General features: G+C 38.6%; 7 protein-coding genes across 7 annotated transcripts; 5 read left to right on the forward strand and 2 right to left on the reverse strand. All coding sequences in view use genetic code 12, as the record gives it.

Annotated features, from left to right (window-relative positions):
- Positions 1-27: 27 nt before the first annotated feature.
- CPAR2_500120 (cohesin-loading factor complex subunit) lies at positions 28-4,149 on the reverse strand (the record flags this gene model as incomplete). The annotated part of the gene is made up of 1 exon (XM_036810411.1): positions 28-4,149. The coding sequence occupies one exon, from the start codon at positions 4,147-4,149 to the stop codon at positions 28-30; it is 4,122 nt and encodes a 1,373-aa protein (XP_036666951.1).
- A 219-nt stretch (positions 4,150-4,368) lies between these two features.
- On the forward strand, positions 4,369-5,124 carry MET16 (phosphoadenylyl-sulfate reductase (thioredoxin); the record flags this gene model as incomplete). The annotated part of the gene is made up of 1 exon (XM_036810413.1): positions 4,369-5,124. One exon carries the CDS (start codon positions 4,369-4,371, stop codon positions 5,122-5,124), a length of 756 nt encoding a protein of 251 aa, XP_036666952.1.
- A 743-nt stretch (positions 5,125-5,867) lies between these two features.
- On the forward strand, positions 5,868-7,565 carry CPAR2_500140 (uncharacterized protein; the record flags this gene model as incomplete). The annotated part of the gene is made up of 1 exon (XM_036810414.1): positions 5,868-7,565. The coding sequence occupies one exon, from the start codon at positions 5,868-5,870 to the stop codon at positions 7,563-7,565; it is 1,698 nt and encodes a 565-aa protein (XP_036666953.1).
- A 703-nt stretch (positions 7,566-8,268) lies between these two features.
- Positions 8,269-9,186, forward strand: YDC1 (alkaline dihydroceramidase; the record flags this gene model as incomplete). The annotated part of the gene is made up of 1 exon (XM_036810415.1): positions 8,269-9,186. The coding sequence occupies one exon, from the start codon at positions 8,269-8,271 to the stop codon at positions 9,184-9,186; it is 918 nt and encodes a 305-aa protein (XP_036666954.1).
- A 62-nt stretch (positions 9,187-9,248) lies between these two features.
- On the reverse strand, positions 9,249-11,921 carry MSH2 (mismatch repair ATPase; the record flags this gene model as incomplete). The annotated part of the gene is made up of 1 exon (XM_036810416.1): positions 9,249-11,921. One exon carries the CDS (start codon positions 11,919-11,921, stop codon positions 9,249-9,251), a length of 2,673 nt encoding a protein of 890 aa, XP_036666955.1.
- Positions 11,922-13,994: 2,073 nt separating this feature from the next.
- ZRT1 (Zrt1p) lies at positions 13,995-15,851 on the forward strand (the record flags this gene model as incomplete). The annotated part of the gene is made up of 1 exon (XM_036810417.1): positions 13,995-15,851. One exon carries the CDS (start codon positions 13,995-13,997, stop codon positions 15,849-15,851), a length of 1,857 nt encoding a protein of 618 aa, XP_036666956.1.
- A 254-nt stretch (positions 15,852-16,105) lies between these two features.
- KIN3 (serine/threonine protein kinase) lies at positions 16,106-17,449 on the forward strand (the record flags this gene model as incomplete). Its single annotated transcript, XM_036810418.1, has 1 exon — positions 16,106-17,449. The coding sequence occupies one exon, from the start codon at positions 16,106-16,108 to the stop codon at positions 17,447-17,449; it is 1,344 nt and encodes a 447-aa protein (XP_036666957.1).
- Positions 17,450-17,462: the final 13 nt, after the last annotated feature.

Genomic DNA, 17,462 nt, shown 5'->3' on the forward strand with positions numbered 1-17,462 from the left:
CGAACCAGGAATTACAAAGCTCTAAATCTATTCACCACCATGTACAAATATAGACCTGCGGATCTCTTTAACAACAAATTTTAGCGAGTCGAGATTACACATATTGGTGAAAATCCAATCCACATGGAGAATCGGTGTGCTGACAATGGTTGGTGCTTGCAGAAAATCAATCTCCAAACAACGGGAACTGAAACCTTCGATGTTTTCACTGCTGATGTTGTATTTTGCCGAAAGATAGTTGTAGAAATCAAGAATCAGGTAGATCAAGTATGCCATGTCACTGCTGTTTTCATCGCCAACTTGTGTTCCGCGAAGGTCATGAATGTAATCCGGCGCATAATTTTGCAAAACTTGTTGTAGTTGGTCCAAGATTATATACACTTCCTCAATCGTTTTATATTTGATCAACGACACCCTCTCAATAACAAAAAGAACAAACTTCAAATCCTCAGCTAAATAGTTACTTTTTGGCTTAACAACAAAGAACTTTGACACTGACTTGATAAATTTATTTCTTGAAGTTCTCGACTCCCCAGCAACATTGTAAAGCAATACAAACATGTTTCTAGCAATCTGACCCGCGGCATAAGCTAGCCTGATACCATCGGCAAATTGCGATTCCACAATCGGTTTGTACTTGTCAAACAAGTACTTGTACAAATCATATGCCGCTTTTTGAAGAGTTAAAGTTGGCGAGCCTTGTAAAGCGACAACCATAGCAATTCCTTTAATTGGATTAGCAAGTCCCATCTCCAACGACATTCGCACAAACAAAAACGATTCCAACACCAATTGAATATCAGTTGACGTACATTGTTTGATGATTTCGTCAAAGTAGGTATCAACCAAAACCTTGCATGCATTCTGCTGGACATTTGAGACTTCTTGAATTGATCTGAAATTGTCCAGTGGCGCAGCATCAACGGTTCCATAGTCGTCGAGATAAATGTTGATGTTTTGGATTATGGCACACTTTACATTAGCGGGTTCTGTCTTTATAGCTTCCAATAAACGAGCCATTACCGTTGGATGGGTGATCATTCTTGGTTGACTTGAGCACGCCAATACCAAATTAGAAAGTGCATATTTGCGTAGTGTTGCAGGGTACTCTGGCTTCGTAAAAGCCAATATATGCTTAAATAGGATGCTCATAACACTATCACGCTCAGACATGAATCCCTCTTTTATGAAAACGTTTTGGAATAGCTGAAGATCAAGAAGTTTACCAAAACATCCCAACAACTGTACCAACTTAGGAAGCTGCTTGTAGTTTTTTTCATTGCACAGTTTTCTAACCCACTTTAAAGTTCCCACAACTGCATTGGCGATTTTACCCTCAGTGGAGCTTAGTCTACTCAAATTCCACAAAGCTGCAGTGGCGGTCAACATGTCCTTTTGATGAAAATTGATGATTTTGGACAACAAGAATGATTGAATTTCAATAGAAAATTCAGGACGGATACCTTTAAGGCGAGTTGTGGTTGTTTCAAGAATCCCAAGAGCATAGCTGTAAGCGGCAGTATTTACATTTGCTTCGTCGAGATAAAAGCTTTTTAGCTCAACCAATGTATCTTGAGTGACGAGGTTAGGGTTCAACTGGGCAAGCATAGACAATAACAACATCCCCCCTTCAACGTCCTCTGCATTGCTTACAAGCTGCATCGAGGACAAAACCAAAGAATCAACAAAATTGACAGCATGGGAGTCGGTAAATATATAATCCTTGAAAAAGGACATCAATAATTTTGTACCCTTACTTTTGCCAATTCTTATAATGTCGACAGCTCCAGGGTTTGTCAAGTAAAGTTCTGGTGGTTGGAAAAGGAATCGATTCTTTAATGTTGAAATGGCTTCGTTGCGTACGGCATCTTCCTCATCATATATCTTTTCGAGAATTTTCTCACCAATACGTAGTTTGACCGGCTCACTAACCAATGGGAAAACAGCCATGCAAGATTGGATGCTTCTTTTTCGAACAGTTATACTGGAATCATCCATAGCCAAATACATTAAGTAGATCAACTTTTGTGCTTCCTCAGGGTTTTTAGAAATGTGTTCATTGAGAAACTCATGCATGGCTTCTCTAACCAGTGCGGCAGGATCTTGCAATCGTGATGATAGTTGCTTCTGTAGCTGAGCAGATAATAGCAACTGAGGAGACTTTGACACAAATAAAAGCAACCCTTTGATGGCTTTAGCTCTGGCTTTAGCTCTTGAGCTACTTAATTGGGTCTCGAGAAAGTTGAAATACTTTGTGGTGATGAAATTGACAAGGTGATTCAGTACAAGACTCTTGTAGGCCGAGTTAGTAGTCTCACTACTTTTTGTCGGTTCAGATTCGAGGGTGAATCCAGTAAGGTTTTGTAGTTTCGATTTCAAAAATGGCAACGCATCCCCTTTGTCAAATTCGTTACAATTTGCCAAAATAGTCATCACCTCCTTTTCTCCCACTGAAGTACCATCATTGGGCTTTCCGAGAAATTTCACCGCCAAGTCCTGCAAAATATCCAAAAATTGGACCTCCGCGAGAATTTGCTCATCTTGTAAGCTCAAAACTTGAATCAAACAAGTAGCAATAGATATTATAAATAAATCTGCTGCTGGCCATTCCGGGAGATATAGTAGTTGCATTAAGTCAGCAATCAAGAACGAAAGTTTAGGTCGTAATTCTGTTGGATTTGCTTGTACTTTTGAAATCAATTCTCGAGAAACATAATCCATAAAATCGGATGAGTAACCTTCACTTTCAACAAAACAACACGCAAATTGATTTATAATCATGGTAAATAAATGAATATCAAACCCACGCTTTGTCATGAACTTTTTAGCCGCGCCCTTTTTCGAATTCATCATAGCGAAGCCTGCGAGCACTTCTTGAAGCAAAAAAGCCCTTTGATCAATGGAGTTTTTGTAAAGCATAACCAAACATTGCCCAGCAGATACTTGAAGTACATCAACTGGTATGAGTGATTGCAAATTTTGGGCTGCATTTATCTTGCTGCTAAAGGCAATGTTGATGCATAACATCTCCAATTTTGTCAATGTTTGCTCTTCAAAAGAGGACATGCTTGTCAACGATGCCAATTGCTTTAATCTGTTACAGGTTTCGGTAATCAGCTTGTGAATTAAGCTTTTGGACAAATCATCTGCGTCTTCGGTTGTAAATTTCTCAAGCGAAAGAACAAAATATTCAGAGACGTATTCTAGTGTTTGAGCGATGAGATAGGTGTACTTGCTGAATGACATTTTGACTCCTTTGGCAATCTGGTATTTGATAATGATGATCAAAGCCTTGGATGCAAATGTAGCGCATAATATGTCGGACAAGACTGATTTAACGTCATCGAAATCAACAATCTTGTGATCTTTCAACTTGTTGAATGCTTCAGACAATGCAACGAAACAGATTTCAAGAATCTTGACTATATCATTAGCATCCTGGTCCAGAAACATGTCAATATTGCTTAATGTTTCACAAATGACCACCATATCCTCCCACGTAAACAATTTCTGTCCACCGCGAAGGAACTGGTTAAACCTTCCGAAATTAAGTTTCTTCAAATGACCACCTGCTTTGGATGGGATAATACTGACAATGGGAACCAAGTCATCATCAGAAACACTGGGACTGCCCTCATCCAAAGTTGGGTTCAAACGCATAAACTCCTTTTCGAATTTCCTAAAGTACTTTTGATTATGTTTGGGGACATACGTTTCATCACCAGCTGGTGTTTTTTTTCGAATAGATAGTCTTCCCGTTTTCACAAGTTCGTTACCAGTCCCGGAGAGGATTTTTCCAGAGTCGATATACTCATTGTCCAATATCTGAGCATCAAGGTCTGAATATTCCCTTGCGACTGCATCTTCCTTTGCGTGAGTAGAAAATAGCTTATACTTGATTGCATCTAACTCCGAGTCAACATAATCTAATAGCTCTTGCTGACACTCTCGTTCAAAATCTCTAGCTTGCTCAGTATCAAAGGCTCCTATACTGCGTATTATATGCTCATTTAAAGCAGTATCATCTGCTATGGGAACAAGCAGGGGCAAGTTGATCAACGGACTCAAGTTCTGTTTGGGAATAAGGTGAAACAATGGTGTGGTTGCCAATACTTGTTTCAACAAAGTAGGATTCTGATGAGTAGACATTGATGCATCGTTGATTGAAACTATTGTGGTAACTGTAACGTGTGAAATAGCTTTTGGCTGTCAAAAAATTTCAGAGCTTCGTCAAGTGTCGTGTCGCAAATAGAGTAAATTAGTAATACATACAACAACCCAAGTTCTCATTTTATTTTTTTCAGGTTTATCAACACAATTCCTTCTACCTACGAAAGCAACCTTCCACCTCCCCTTGGATATCACGCCATGACTGTGGAAAATAGCTCCATTAAGCTAACAAATGAACACATAAACTTTCTCAACGAAAGGTTGCAACAGTTGTCGCCACAAGAGTTGATAAAATGGGTGTATTTAACTTTCCCCAACGTTTATCAAACTACAGCTTTTGGGTTGACTGGATTGGCTATCACTGATATGATTTCAAAAATACCTGACTGTAAAATAGATTTGATTTTTGTTGATACACTTTACCATTTCCCACAGACGCTTGACTTATTAAACAGGGTACAAGATCGCTACAAAGATTCCAAAGTCAATGTATTTCAACCATCAGGCGTTTCTACTGAACAAGAATTTGTTGCAAAATACGGAGACCAGTTGTGGGAGACAAATGATAAGTATTACGACTACTTGGTCAAAGTGGAGCCCATACAAAGAGCATACAAAAAACTCAATGTGAATGTTGTGCTAACAGGAAGAAGAAAATCACAAGGTGGGGCAAGGTCCTCCTTGGCGGTGCTTGAATTTGATGAGCCCAACAACATTCTCAAGGTTAACCCACTTTGGGATTGGGATTTCAAAGCAGTGAAGTCTTACATCGATGAGCATAAGGTACCGTACAATGAACTTTTGGATTTAGGTTACAAGTCTATTGGAGACTGGCACTCTACCGTCCCCGTGGCTGAAGGTGAAGATGAGAGAAGTGGGCGTTGGAAAGATAAAGTAAAGACAGAATGCGGCATACACATCGCGGAAGAGTTTAAAGAATTCAAGACTGTATAGATTTTATAGATTTCTATAAAATTTATAGACTTTTGTAGAGTTTTAAAGATTCATATTTATATCGTGCATAACAACGACTACAATCTTGAATCTCCCCTTACCTCAATACTATAGATCTGGCACCTTGACTATGTTGATAACGACTGCTCTTTGTTATGATGAGTTAATTCTTTTTTTCTTTTTTTTTTTATTTTTCGCAATTGCATCACTCCACGTGAATAAAGTAATTTGCAACCAAAATAAAAAGAAGCATTAAAGTGTTGGAAAGTCTATCGAAGTTGGTTTTGGCCAACACATGAGCCAACAAAACAGTCTTTGTTAGGCATCTTCATAGCCAAGTTTGTTCTTTTGAATTGGCACTTTTCACGTATGAGTGAAAGCAATAAGAGATGGCTCCAGAAGAATTTAGAACTGTGCTGAATGAATTTAGCAACCCCTGAGTTTATGCTGTGCTCTTTCACTCACTCACGCTAATGGAAGCACCTTGATTGGAATGAAACAACAACAAGCTCAGATGCATGTGTGGCATATAGCTGTGCATTTTTTTGGGATTGTGTGATTATTAATTCAATTCCCTTTTGTTTTTGTGCAAAAACATAATTTTACGCGGAATTTTCTTTTCCCTTTTCAGAAATCAGAGATAACAATTACTTCTCCTCACTCACGTGGAAATGAACCATTGATTCAGCTAAACGTCGTCAAAGACAGAGCAACTATTTTCTCCTCAACCTTCGACAATAAACATGTTGAGTGAACTCCTCCAAGTGTTTCTTAGTCTTTTGCGATTGCACCTCCTTTGGACTTTATTTTCAGTACTTGCAATATTCAGCTGCTACTACTTTGTTTACGCACCCATTACGTCCCCGTTCTGGAACATTCCGGGACCTTATATCTATCGAGTATCAATAATTCCTGCCTTGAATCATCAACGAAACGGGACATGGATACAAACAGTCTATAAACTACATCAGATCTATGGCCCCATCGTCATCTTATCACCAAAAGAGATCAGTGTTTATGGACCACAATATGTCAATGATATTTACATCAAAAATTTCCCCAAATCGTCATTCTATGCCAATTTTACCAACCATGGCCATGATAATATCTTTGCCTCGTTGCCCAATGATCAGCACTTACAATACAAAAAGATCATAATGAGATTGTACAATAAGGGAAATGTCATGTCGCCTGAAAACAACACCAGGAGAATTTTGATTGAGTCAACGAGGAAAATGCTAGAATACGTATACAAAAGCTCCATCAAAGGTGAATCTCCCGACTTTGCTAGCGTCGCTCCCACCTTGAACCCTCATGCAAAGGGACATCGTAAGCCATGGTTCAACAAGTCACACAGAGCAAAGAGTCTCGGAATTGAAGTATTTTCGTTATTTGGGTTGTTTGCAATGGATGTGGTTTCGAAATTTGAGTTGGGAGAAACCAATGGACTGAATTTAATGGACAACCCATCTGAACGTGACATAATCTTGAAACATCGTCAAGTGTCAAGTATGTTATTTTGGACTACATTAATGCCAGCACTTTGGGATTTTGTTGCCACCAAAACCATTATGAAATGCTCCGAGGACATTGCAAAGTTTCGAATGTCATTGTACGAAATTGCTGAAAAACACTGGGCAAACAATGGGAAAAACTCCACTACTTTGGAAGTTTTGAAACAAAATGGACTAAAAGGGCCAAGAGCTTACTCATTCTTGTCGGACAATTTGTTTGCTGGCCACGAGACAACAGCGGTGCAATTGTGTTACTTGGTGTACGAATTGTCTCGATCTGGAAATCACACCATGGTTGAGAAATTACAACATGAGCTATATGAATCTTTCTCCAAGCCTAATAGTCACGATGATGTGATTGAAGACTTGGAAAAATTGGACAAGCTCGAATTTTTGGATGCGCTATTGTTGGAGAATTCCCGAGTACACGCATCGATCCCAGGAGCGGAGCCACGAGTAGTGGATCGGGTTTACTCTATAGCTGGTGTTGAAATCCCCAAAGGGACAATCATATCATGCTTGCCATATGCGATGCATCGTGACTCCACAGTGTTTCCCAAGCACGACTATTTCATCCCAGATCGATGGTTAAAGTACCCCGAGGAATCACAAGAGGAGTTTGAACAGAGAAAGAAAGCACAACACAAGTTTATGATGCATTTCGGCAAGGGCATACGCCTGTGTCTTGGAATGCATTTAGCATGGATGGAAATGAAACTTGTTGTGGCCAATTTGTATTGGCATTTTCATTCTCTATTGGATGACGATTGGTGTGAAATCAAAAATGACACGGAGCCTATTCAATTGGGAAAGAAGAATTGTGGAAACAACAGCACGGATCAAGAGATGATGTGTATGAATGATGCTTACACAACTACCGGACCTGTGAACGAAGAGTGCTGGATAAGATGGGTCGAGAATTCATGAAGTAGTGTGATGAAGCTACCATTTATGTCATTGACAGGTTATTTACGCGAGAAACTCCCCACCACGTGGGGCGTTTCAGACCCTCTGTTATACTTTCTGAAGCAAATAACTAACATGTCTCTTCTGCTCTCTTCTTTCAAGCTATGCATACACAATCTCTGCTACCTAGAAAACCTGTAAACTCCTTTTGAGATAAAAAATAAAGTTTTTCTTGTTTCCTATTTGACAACTTGCGACACAAAAAGCCTTGGGGGTGAAAGGAATCCACGCAATCTCGGTTGTATGCCAAAACCAAAGCTCGCAAGAGGAGGTATATAGCAATTTATAGTCCCACTCCCCCCACACATGTGCATATTTGCCATACTATACCGAGAAAATTAAACTTGTCAATACCTTTAAACAATAAAGGTTTTGTGCAAGAAGTTGAAGTTCTATTTTTATCCACTGGCATATATTTTAATTCCGATATCGCTACCAATCCCTTTACTTCCGGATATCTTTGGTAGCAACTCTCTAACACAAGTGCCATAAATTAGTCGACATTTTATCCACCATCATTCAATTTCACACCAGCTCGTCTTAGCCTTTAGTCTATTCACTTATTGAGCTACGTGGCTACCTACTACTACCGCCACTACAACCACACGCATCGCAACGTTTCCCATACGCACTCGGCTCACGCTCATAGATTCCATCATCTGTAATGTTACCATTTGCTTGGCCATATCCACCAGAACAAAAGAATGGATACTGGGGGATCCCCACATCCACAATTGACTGGTGTGAGGAAAACTACGTGGTATCCACTTATATCGCTGAAGCTATAAACACAACCACCAATGCATTCTTTATGTGTTTGGCCGTATTTGCCATCTATCAAGCATTTCATAACCATCTTGAAAAAAGATTTATGTGGACAAGTGCCGGGTTTTTCCTCGTTGGATTGGGATCCTGGTTATTCCACATGACTTTAAAGTATCATTTCCAATTGTTGGATGAGTTACCCATGATTTATACCACTTGTATCCCACTTTGGTCGATTTTCAGTGAATTCAAAACCAAAAGACAATCCTTTTTCGTAGGGTTGAGCATCTTTGTTTCCGCTGCTACTTTAACCATTATCTATCTACAAATTCGCAATCCAACAATACATCAAACTGCTTATGGTGCCATGAATGTTCTTGGAATTTTCAAGTCAACTAGTTTGTGCTCCAAATATGTCCATGACCCAAAAGTTAAACGACAAATGAATATGATGGCTGTTTTAGGGATTGGATTGTTTTTTTTCGGATATATCTTGTGGAACATGGATATCCATTTATGCGATCAAGTTAGATCAACCAGAAGAGACTGGGGCATGCCTTATGGGTTTGTATTGGAAGGACATGGTTGGTGGCATATTTTCACTGGAAGCGGTGTTTACTATTGCTTGATTTATGAAGAATACTTGAGATGTTTCTTAACCGGTACTGAAAAGTATTTTACCCTTAGTTGGATTTTGGGTTGGCCAGTGGTTACATGTATTGATCCTGAAGGGTTACGCAAATACCAAGCGATAAAAACATTAGCAGAACATGATGATCGCGTGAAGCAACAAGAATTAAAACTAAAGCAACAGTAATGACATTTTACCGCACTAGACGTTTATTCTTAAATAGTATAGATCTATATAAAATCATAAACTCACAAAGTTTGTATCAATTCGGAAATGTATTGATTGGATGTACTTTTTAGCAACTGTTTTAAACTCTCACTTGCTGTTGGTACATCATGATGGTTCTCCTCTCTCCACTTTCGCAACACCGACTTTAATTGCTCTACTTCTTGCTTTACTTCAACACGACTCTTTTTCAAATTTTCGTTATTCTGTAGCTCATCAGCTTTCCTTTTTGCCATATTGATAATCTTGGTTGGGAACTTTACCATTTCAGCCACATTTATACCAAACGATTTGGAGGAAATACCAGGTTCAATTTTATACATCAAGGTAATGTCATCCTTGTTTTCCACATAAGCAACAACGTGTAGATTCTCAACTGAATTCGGATATTTTTCAGCTAACTTATTCAACTCATGGAAATGGGTGGCAAATAGAGCAAAACATTTCTTGTGTTGAATAAGATGCTCCAGAATCGACCAGGCGAGTCCAAACCCATCATAAGTCGAGGTCCCCCTTCCCAATTCGTCAATAATCAATAATGAGTTTGACGTGGCTGTAGCCAATATCGACGACGTCTCCAACATTTCAATCATAAATGTCGACAACCCTTTTAATTGTGAATCACCAGCACCCACACGCGATAAAATGGCATCAAAAACCGGCAACTCTGCACCGGGTTCTGCAGGGATAAATGATCCAACTTGAGCCATTAGTCCAGTAGTGGCGATTTGTTTTAAGTATGTGGACTTACCTCCCATGTTTGGTCCAGTTATAATGTTGAAAAATTTATCACCCATCAGCACGTCATTTGGAATAAAGTCTACATCATCTTGCACTTCAAGCAAAGGGTGTCTCGAATCGTTAAGTTTAATTCTTCTTTCTTTTGCATGCATGGGGATTAATTTGGGTTTGGTGAATGTTGTTGGTGCAAGTAACGCTACATTGGCAAAACTTGCAATCACATCCAAGTGAGAAAGATCCAAGCTCAATGCAGAAAAGACCCCTTGATAAGTTAATGAAATTGAAAGCACTTCCCTAATTAATTCCCGTTGTTTGATATTGTACTCATCACATGAATTGGCGTACACTTGAGACAATTTTCTCATTTGAGCAGTGGTGAAATAAACACCAGCTTTGACGGTTTGCAATTCAATGTAGTTTTTATTATTACGCAACACAACTGAATCATTTCTAGTGAGTCTTAGACAATATCCGTGCTGCTGATGTTGCTCTAGTTTTAATTTTTTTTCCAGATCCATATTCAAATTATCAGCAATCTGCAAATGTAATTGCTTAATTTGTTTGAGTGAGGATTGCTTTCTTTCATTTATTGAAACCAATGAAGCATCGAACTCGGGTCTAATGTCAAAATTGGAATGTAAATCATTCAACCCTTTGAGATCAACGGTCGTTTCAACAAGCTCTTGAAATTTAAGTAGTAATTGGTGATGCTTGGATATTGGATCTAACCAGTATTTGGTAACCAAGTCATCTCGACCTTTCAAAACGTCAACCAATTCAGGCAACACTAACACCAATTGGTACAACCTGACCAAGTCCTCCAATTTCTTATTTTCATTACCAATCTTGCCAATTGATATTGACATTTTCTTCAACAATCTCTTGATATCGGGCACTTGTGTCAAGACGTTTTGCACGGCTACTCTCAAACTTGCGTCCTCCATTAATAATTGAACCAAAGCTTGACGCTCTTCAATTGCATCAACGTTGGTTAAAGGTTGCTTTAACCATTGGGACAACAACCTGGAACCCCCGGGTGTTTTGGACTTGTTGAGAAGTTCAAAAATGGAGTTTATCGAAGTAGACTTGAACTCAGGAAACACATTCAATGCCTTGATTGTAGAAGAATCCAATCTCATATAAGCTGATAGGTCATACTTATTGATGGTGAAGTTTTTCGAATCATTTTCAAGTAATTCCAAGTAAACAATTAGCGCATTGCAAGACGATAACGAAAGTGAGTATTCTGTCAACTTCATACCTTTTGATGAAAACACCATTTGAAGGTTGTCTTCTTCTAATAACTTCACCAAATCTTGCTCAATATTTTTAGTATTGAAAGCCGAAATTGTACTGACAACAATGTTGCTAATCTTGTTAATCACTTGCAAAAGTTTCTTGTCAGACAAATTAGGCAAAACAACTTCTTTTATACCAAATTGCAACAATAACCCTTCTAAATTGGAATACAACTCATTGTCTTCAAATTCACAAAGATCTACCTTGTTGTCTTCAATAATACAAACACCAACAGAATTTCCGTGTATCTTGATTGCAGCAATAGAAGAGTTGGAACAATCATGAAACTCAAAATTTATACCATACTCTTTGCTTATGCTTTCGAGATTACCAGCAGTACCACTAACCAACAACTGATAAGTTCTATTGTGGTAAATCTCCACCCTAAATTGCTTCTCCAATAAACAAAATTTCAAAACATTCTGAAAAACTTGTGGTGAAATCGTGACATACTTTGTTTTATCAGAAGTCTTGATGACTGATCTTGTTTTGTAAATTTCATCTGCAATTAACTCAGCATCAGATTCCAAACATGTGAAATAATCCTTGTTGTGGTCGATGAATCTAATGGTGGACGCATCTTTTTCATGTAATTGTCTGATAAACTGCTTCTCATTGCCAGTGCCGGAAAACCGGACATCTATATTGGATGACATGGCCTTATCGAATGAATGGAAATAGAATACAAAAGAAGAAGAAGAGTAGTGGTGGTTAATCAGTTGACATTTCGAAAATTGATTGTTGTTCCTCAACACGCGTGTACATTGGTGTTTGTGTAACTTTGCTTCTTTTGTTTGTTCTTCGCGTTTTTTTAATTTTAGGAATCAACTGGTAGCGCAGGAAACATTTTGCAACCTAAGATCAAGTATAAGAGAAACTATACACTAACTTCACAAATACTTATACTTACATCTTTTCAATGGTGCAGTTAGTTAGCCACTGACTTATAGATTACAATCACACCTTAATGTGCTATCCTGTTTATCAACTATTTCCTTATTAGAAAGTCCATTTACATGGATAACTCAATACTAAGTCCACCGATATCTGACATAATACATTCATAGCAGCGCCAGTAGATATACTAGTGTACATACTACTATCCACACATCTTCTTACTTCATATTTATACAACACAAATATATAAAAATAATAAGATTATTCACGAAAATGGACGTACCTCGCGCGTCGGGGGTACTACGAAACTTGGGTCGAGAAGAGAAAGAATTTCTACCCGCTTTTTCAAGGACGAGGTGAGAGAAACTTCTACTAATGAATAGGGTCTCCGTAAATCAGATGCGTTTATTCACGAAAGTGCCCACGAAGTGGGTACTTTACATGGTTAAGCGCTAACAAAGAAAAATAACTTGAGCACTGCATAAAAACGTGATCATTTTCGTGAACAATCTTTTACAACTTCACCAATACTCGTACTTACTTCAAGTTGATGGTTTCGATGTGTATCAAATACATTGACACCTTGTACAGCCCACTTGTCTAACAAAGTTGTATTGTTGATGGTGTCTCTTGGTTTTCTCTCTTCCTTGATAACAGGCCTTGCATGTTCCTAGGGAGTATACAATGTACGCACTGCACTTGATTATTCTCTGTTGGTATATGGTCAGGTATTTTGAATTTTTCCCACTCTTAGATTTTATATGTGTACATCAGTTGCCCCTTGACTCACCTAGACTTAATCAAAAGTCAAGTAAGCTTTTCAAGATTTTAACTTCTTGTAAATTCACCCATTGAGGTGATGAGTTTTACAAAGTGTTTTTTCCCTATTTGGCGTGACTGAATTCTGTTTGAATGGTTCACTCAAGTAGATGATATATATTACCAAAGTTGTGTTCAGCGTACCGAAATTGTTAGTCACATTGTACTCAATTCAAAACAATTAATGATACTGTCTTCCAGCAGGGTTCCCCTTCTTGTTTCAACTTTATGCAGGATTTTCTGGCGTTACATTGTTGGGATCTACATTCAGACCAACTTTGCAAATCTGATTATGGAAGCTTACAAGCACGGCATTACACACTACTTTGCCTCAACTTTTTAACGAAATCGTATTCTTTGTGTCATATTTGTGGCTTAACGTAAGAAAAAATTTCACCTTGGTGGTTATATGCCATTGTTGCAGAATTCCAAGAAAATATATTCGTAAATATCACCAACTTTAAATCTTGTTTGAAAACCATCTTCTTATTCAATTGTGTTTTGTAAAACATGCAAGGGCCACAGCACGGGCTGTCCTATGCAAGTGCCAGGTGATGTGAGCTACACCGTGGCCACGGGTATTCAGACAGCAGGTATAAAGTTATGAAATTGTCTCAATACTTACCTCCAAGTTGCTTTCAATATTTTTAAGGTTCCAAGAAAAAAAAAAAGAGAAGAAAAGACTAAATGTTAATTCGATTGCCGCTTATATTCCCATTTGTGCAAGTTCCGAATAACAAATGGCCCAACTCGAGAGCTGTTCTGCAACCATTCCTTGAATGAGAGAGAGAGAGATCCTCGCTAAATTTAATGGTCATAATTATTTAAATGAAGAGTTCACCTCGATTTTTGCTTGGCATCATCATTGAATTAAATTGAAATGAGTTCCCCCATCTAGTAATGATAGTGGTTATCAAGATACTATATAACTGGCGGTACGAGACAATCACTTCAATGCCAAATTTTCAGATAGGTTCTCAACCAGCCAACAAACAAGATTCACAGCTCATAGGATGAAGTTTACTGGATTGACGAGTGTTCCGATTATAGCACTTCTTGCAACCCAAATTTGTGCTAATGCAGTGAAAGAGAGAATCAACTTGGGGGAACAATTAGTGACGCTAACTGTCAGGGCAGACGAGGAACATGACCATGAGCATGAAGAAGGTGCCTCAAACACTACTGTGACTGGTTGTCACATGCATGGTGATGTTCAATATTGTATCGATTGGGATGGTAAAGAAGGTTATATTGAACCTAAACAAGACAACCCACAATCAAACTATACAGGATGTCATTTGCATGGTACTGAGGTTCACTGTAAAAACGGTGACGAGGAATTGCAATTTGTCAGGGCAGACGAGGAGCATGACCATGAGCATGAAGAAGGTGCCTCAAACACTACTGTGACTGGCTGTCACATGCATGGTGATGTTCAATATTGTATCGGTTGGGATGGCAAAGAAGGTTATATTGAACCTAAACAAGACAATCCACAATCAAACTATACAGGATGTCATTTGCATGGTACTGAGGTTCACTGTAAAAACGGTGACGAGGAATTGCAATTTGTCAGGGTGGAAGATGACGATGAGGATGAGCACGACCATGGACACAGTACTTCGAACACTACTGTGACCGGCTGTCACATGCATGGTGATGTTCAATATTGTATCGATTGGGATGGTAAAGAAGGTTATATTGAACCTAAACAAGACAATCCGCAATCAAACTATACAGGATGTCATTTGCATGGTACTGAGGTTCACTGTAAAAATGGTGACGAGGAATTACAATTTGTCAGAGTCAATGAAGCAAGCACTACTACTTCCGAATCAAGCTCAACGTCAGGTGTATCATGTCATTTCCACGCAGGTGTTGAACATTGTGTGGACGAAAACGGAAACACCGTACATGGAGCTGATGGAGAAACTTGTGAAAGAGTAGATCGGGATTATGATATTCCGTTAAGAATTGGACTTTTATTCGTTATATTGGTCACAAGTGCAATCGGATCTTTTGGCCCATTGGTCTTGCGTTCATTTTTTAAAATATCTTCTGAAAATATAATCATTACAATAGTCAAACAGTTTGGTACTGGTGTTGTTATTTCCACTGCATTGGTTCATTTAATGACCCATGCTTTTTTGATGTGGTCAAACGAATGTATTCATTTAGCCTATGAAGGTACTGGCGCTTCAATAACTATGGCGGGCATATTCATTGCCTTTGTAATTGAGTATATTGCTTATCGATTTTTGTCTTACCGTTTGAGCAAACTCGCTGGTTCAAAGGAAAATGCATCTGAAGATGATGCTGTTATAAATGAAGCTACTAAAACAGTGTCGGATGAAGAAGAAACAACGTCGCTCAATGGATCTTCCAAAGCGATGCATGACAAACTTTCAGTGGTCATTCTTGAAGCAGGTATCGTTTTCCATTCAATTTTGATTGGTATCACGTTGGTTGTAGCTGCTGATTCTTATTTTATCACCTTATTCATTGTCATTGTATTCCACCAATTTTTCGAAGGGTTGGCGTTGGGTTCAAGAATTATAGAGTTGAGAGACTCTGTATGGTTAAAGATTCTCATGGCGGCTGTATTTGCAATCATCACTCCTGTGGGTATGGCCATTGGTATTGGTACACTTCACGAATTCAATGGTAATGACCCATCCACCATTATTGCATTAGGTACATTGGACTCTTTTTCAGCTGGTGTCTTGTTGTGGACAGGGTTGATTGAGATGTGGGCACATGACTGGTTGTTTGGAAACTTGCGCCATGCGGGGGTGGTTCATACTTCGTTCGCTTTGATCGCCTTAATTGCTGGATTAGTGCTTATGAGTGTGTTAGGAAAATGGGCGTAAGCGCCTTCATTATGTAGGAGTACCATATAGCTGCGATAATAACATTAATCATGAGTTGAACCTTTTCATTTTCTCCATCAAAGCGCATCTCATTTGGGGTCTTGCGCTGGTTAGGTTATGTCTTTGTGTATTTGTTTTCATTTTCACCAAATTGAGAAATTTTTTTGCAGTATTTTGAAAATTTCAAAACCAACTTTTTGAAGTATACTTCTTTCGTTCACTAGAATACCCGACTGACCATTACCACAGTAATCATGAGCAGTGATTATGAGCCGCTTGAAGTGATTGGCAAAGGCTCGTATGGGACCGTACGCAAGGTTCGCAATAAGCTAGACAATTCCATTCTTGTTCGCAAAGAGATTGAGTACAAGTCTATGAATTCTCAAGAAAGAAACCAAATCATATCAGAACTACGCATATTGAAGGAATTGAATCATAGAAACATTGTGAGATACTACAAACATGATCATATAATCAACTCCAAAACTATTCATATATACATGGAGTACTGTTCAGGGGGTGATTTATCTCAATTAATCAAGGATTTCAAAAACAATAAAGAAAATGTACCCGAGGAGTTTATATGGCAAGTCTTGGTACAAACCTTGTCAGCATTGTATAGATGCCATTATGGATCAGACGCTCCAAAAGTGGACTTGTTCAATAGCTCTTCGCATGATGGTATCGATATGCCTCAGATCAACTCAGATTCAGTAATTATTCATCGTGATATCAAGCCAGACAATATCTTTCTCGAGCACGGTGTGCTCAAGGTTGGTGATTTCGGATTGGCAAAGATGTTGACTACGTCCAATGACTTTGCCAAAACTTATGTCGGAACTCCGTACTATATGTCTCCCGAGGTGTTAATGGATGAACCCTACCTGCCAGTTTGTGATGTCTGGTCTCTAGGTTGTGTCTTGTACGAATTGTGTAATCAACAACCGCCATTCCAGGCAAAGACTCATTTACAACTTCAAGCAAAAATTAAACGCGGGACGTTTCCACCAATATCAGATTTTTACTCTGTGCAATTGCGATCCATCATTAGAGAATGCATAACGGTCGACCCGGACCTTCGTCCTACATGTTATGACTTGATAAACTCATTGAGCATAAAGTTTTTACGTAAAGAGATGGAGTTGAAAGAGTACAATCAAACTCTAAACACGTTGAAATATGAACTAATTAACAAAAGCGAAGAGTTGAAAAAGAAAGATCAATTTATACAATTACGAGAAAACAGATGCAAAGAAAAGGAGTTGAAATTGAGTGAACGTGAAAAAAAAATTAACGATAAAGAGAGCCAGTTGGATAAAGTAGAGGATACCATGATTGAAGAATTCAATCTTAAAAAGCAAGCACTTGATTTAGAAGCAAAAGAGGTACGTTTAGCATACCAAAAGGAGTTCTGGACAGTTGTTGAAAAAGAAGTGAATGATCGTTTGAAATCAAGACCTCGAGGACCAAGAGATTTTGAAGATTTGAACATTCTACGAATGAAGAATCTTAACACCACCGAAACTCCAAAGTTTCGAGTTACTGACGAATACGAACGACAAAAAAATATGGAAATACGAAAATACCGTATAAATTAGTCCGTTCGTAACC

This window comes from Candida parapsilosis, contig 006139, assembly GCF_000182765.1.
Source record: "Candida parapsilosis strain CDC317 annotated contig 006139".
In the NCBI taxonomy this organism is placed as follows: Eukaryota; Fungi; Ascomycota; class Pichiomycetes; order Serinales; family Debaryomycetaceae; genus Lodderomyces; species Lodderomyces parapsilosis.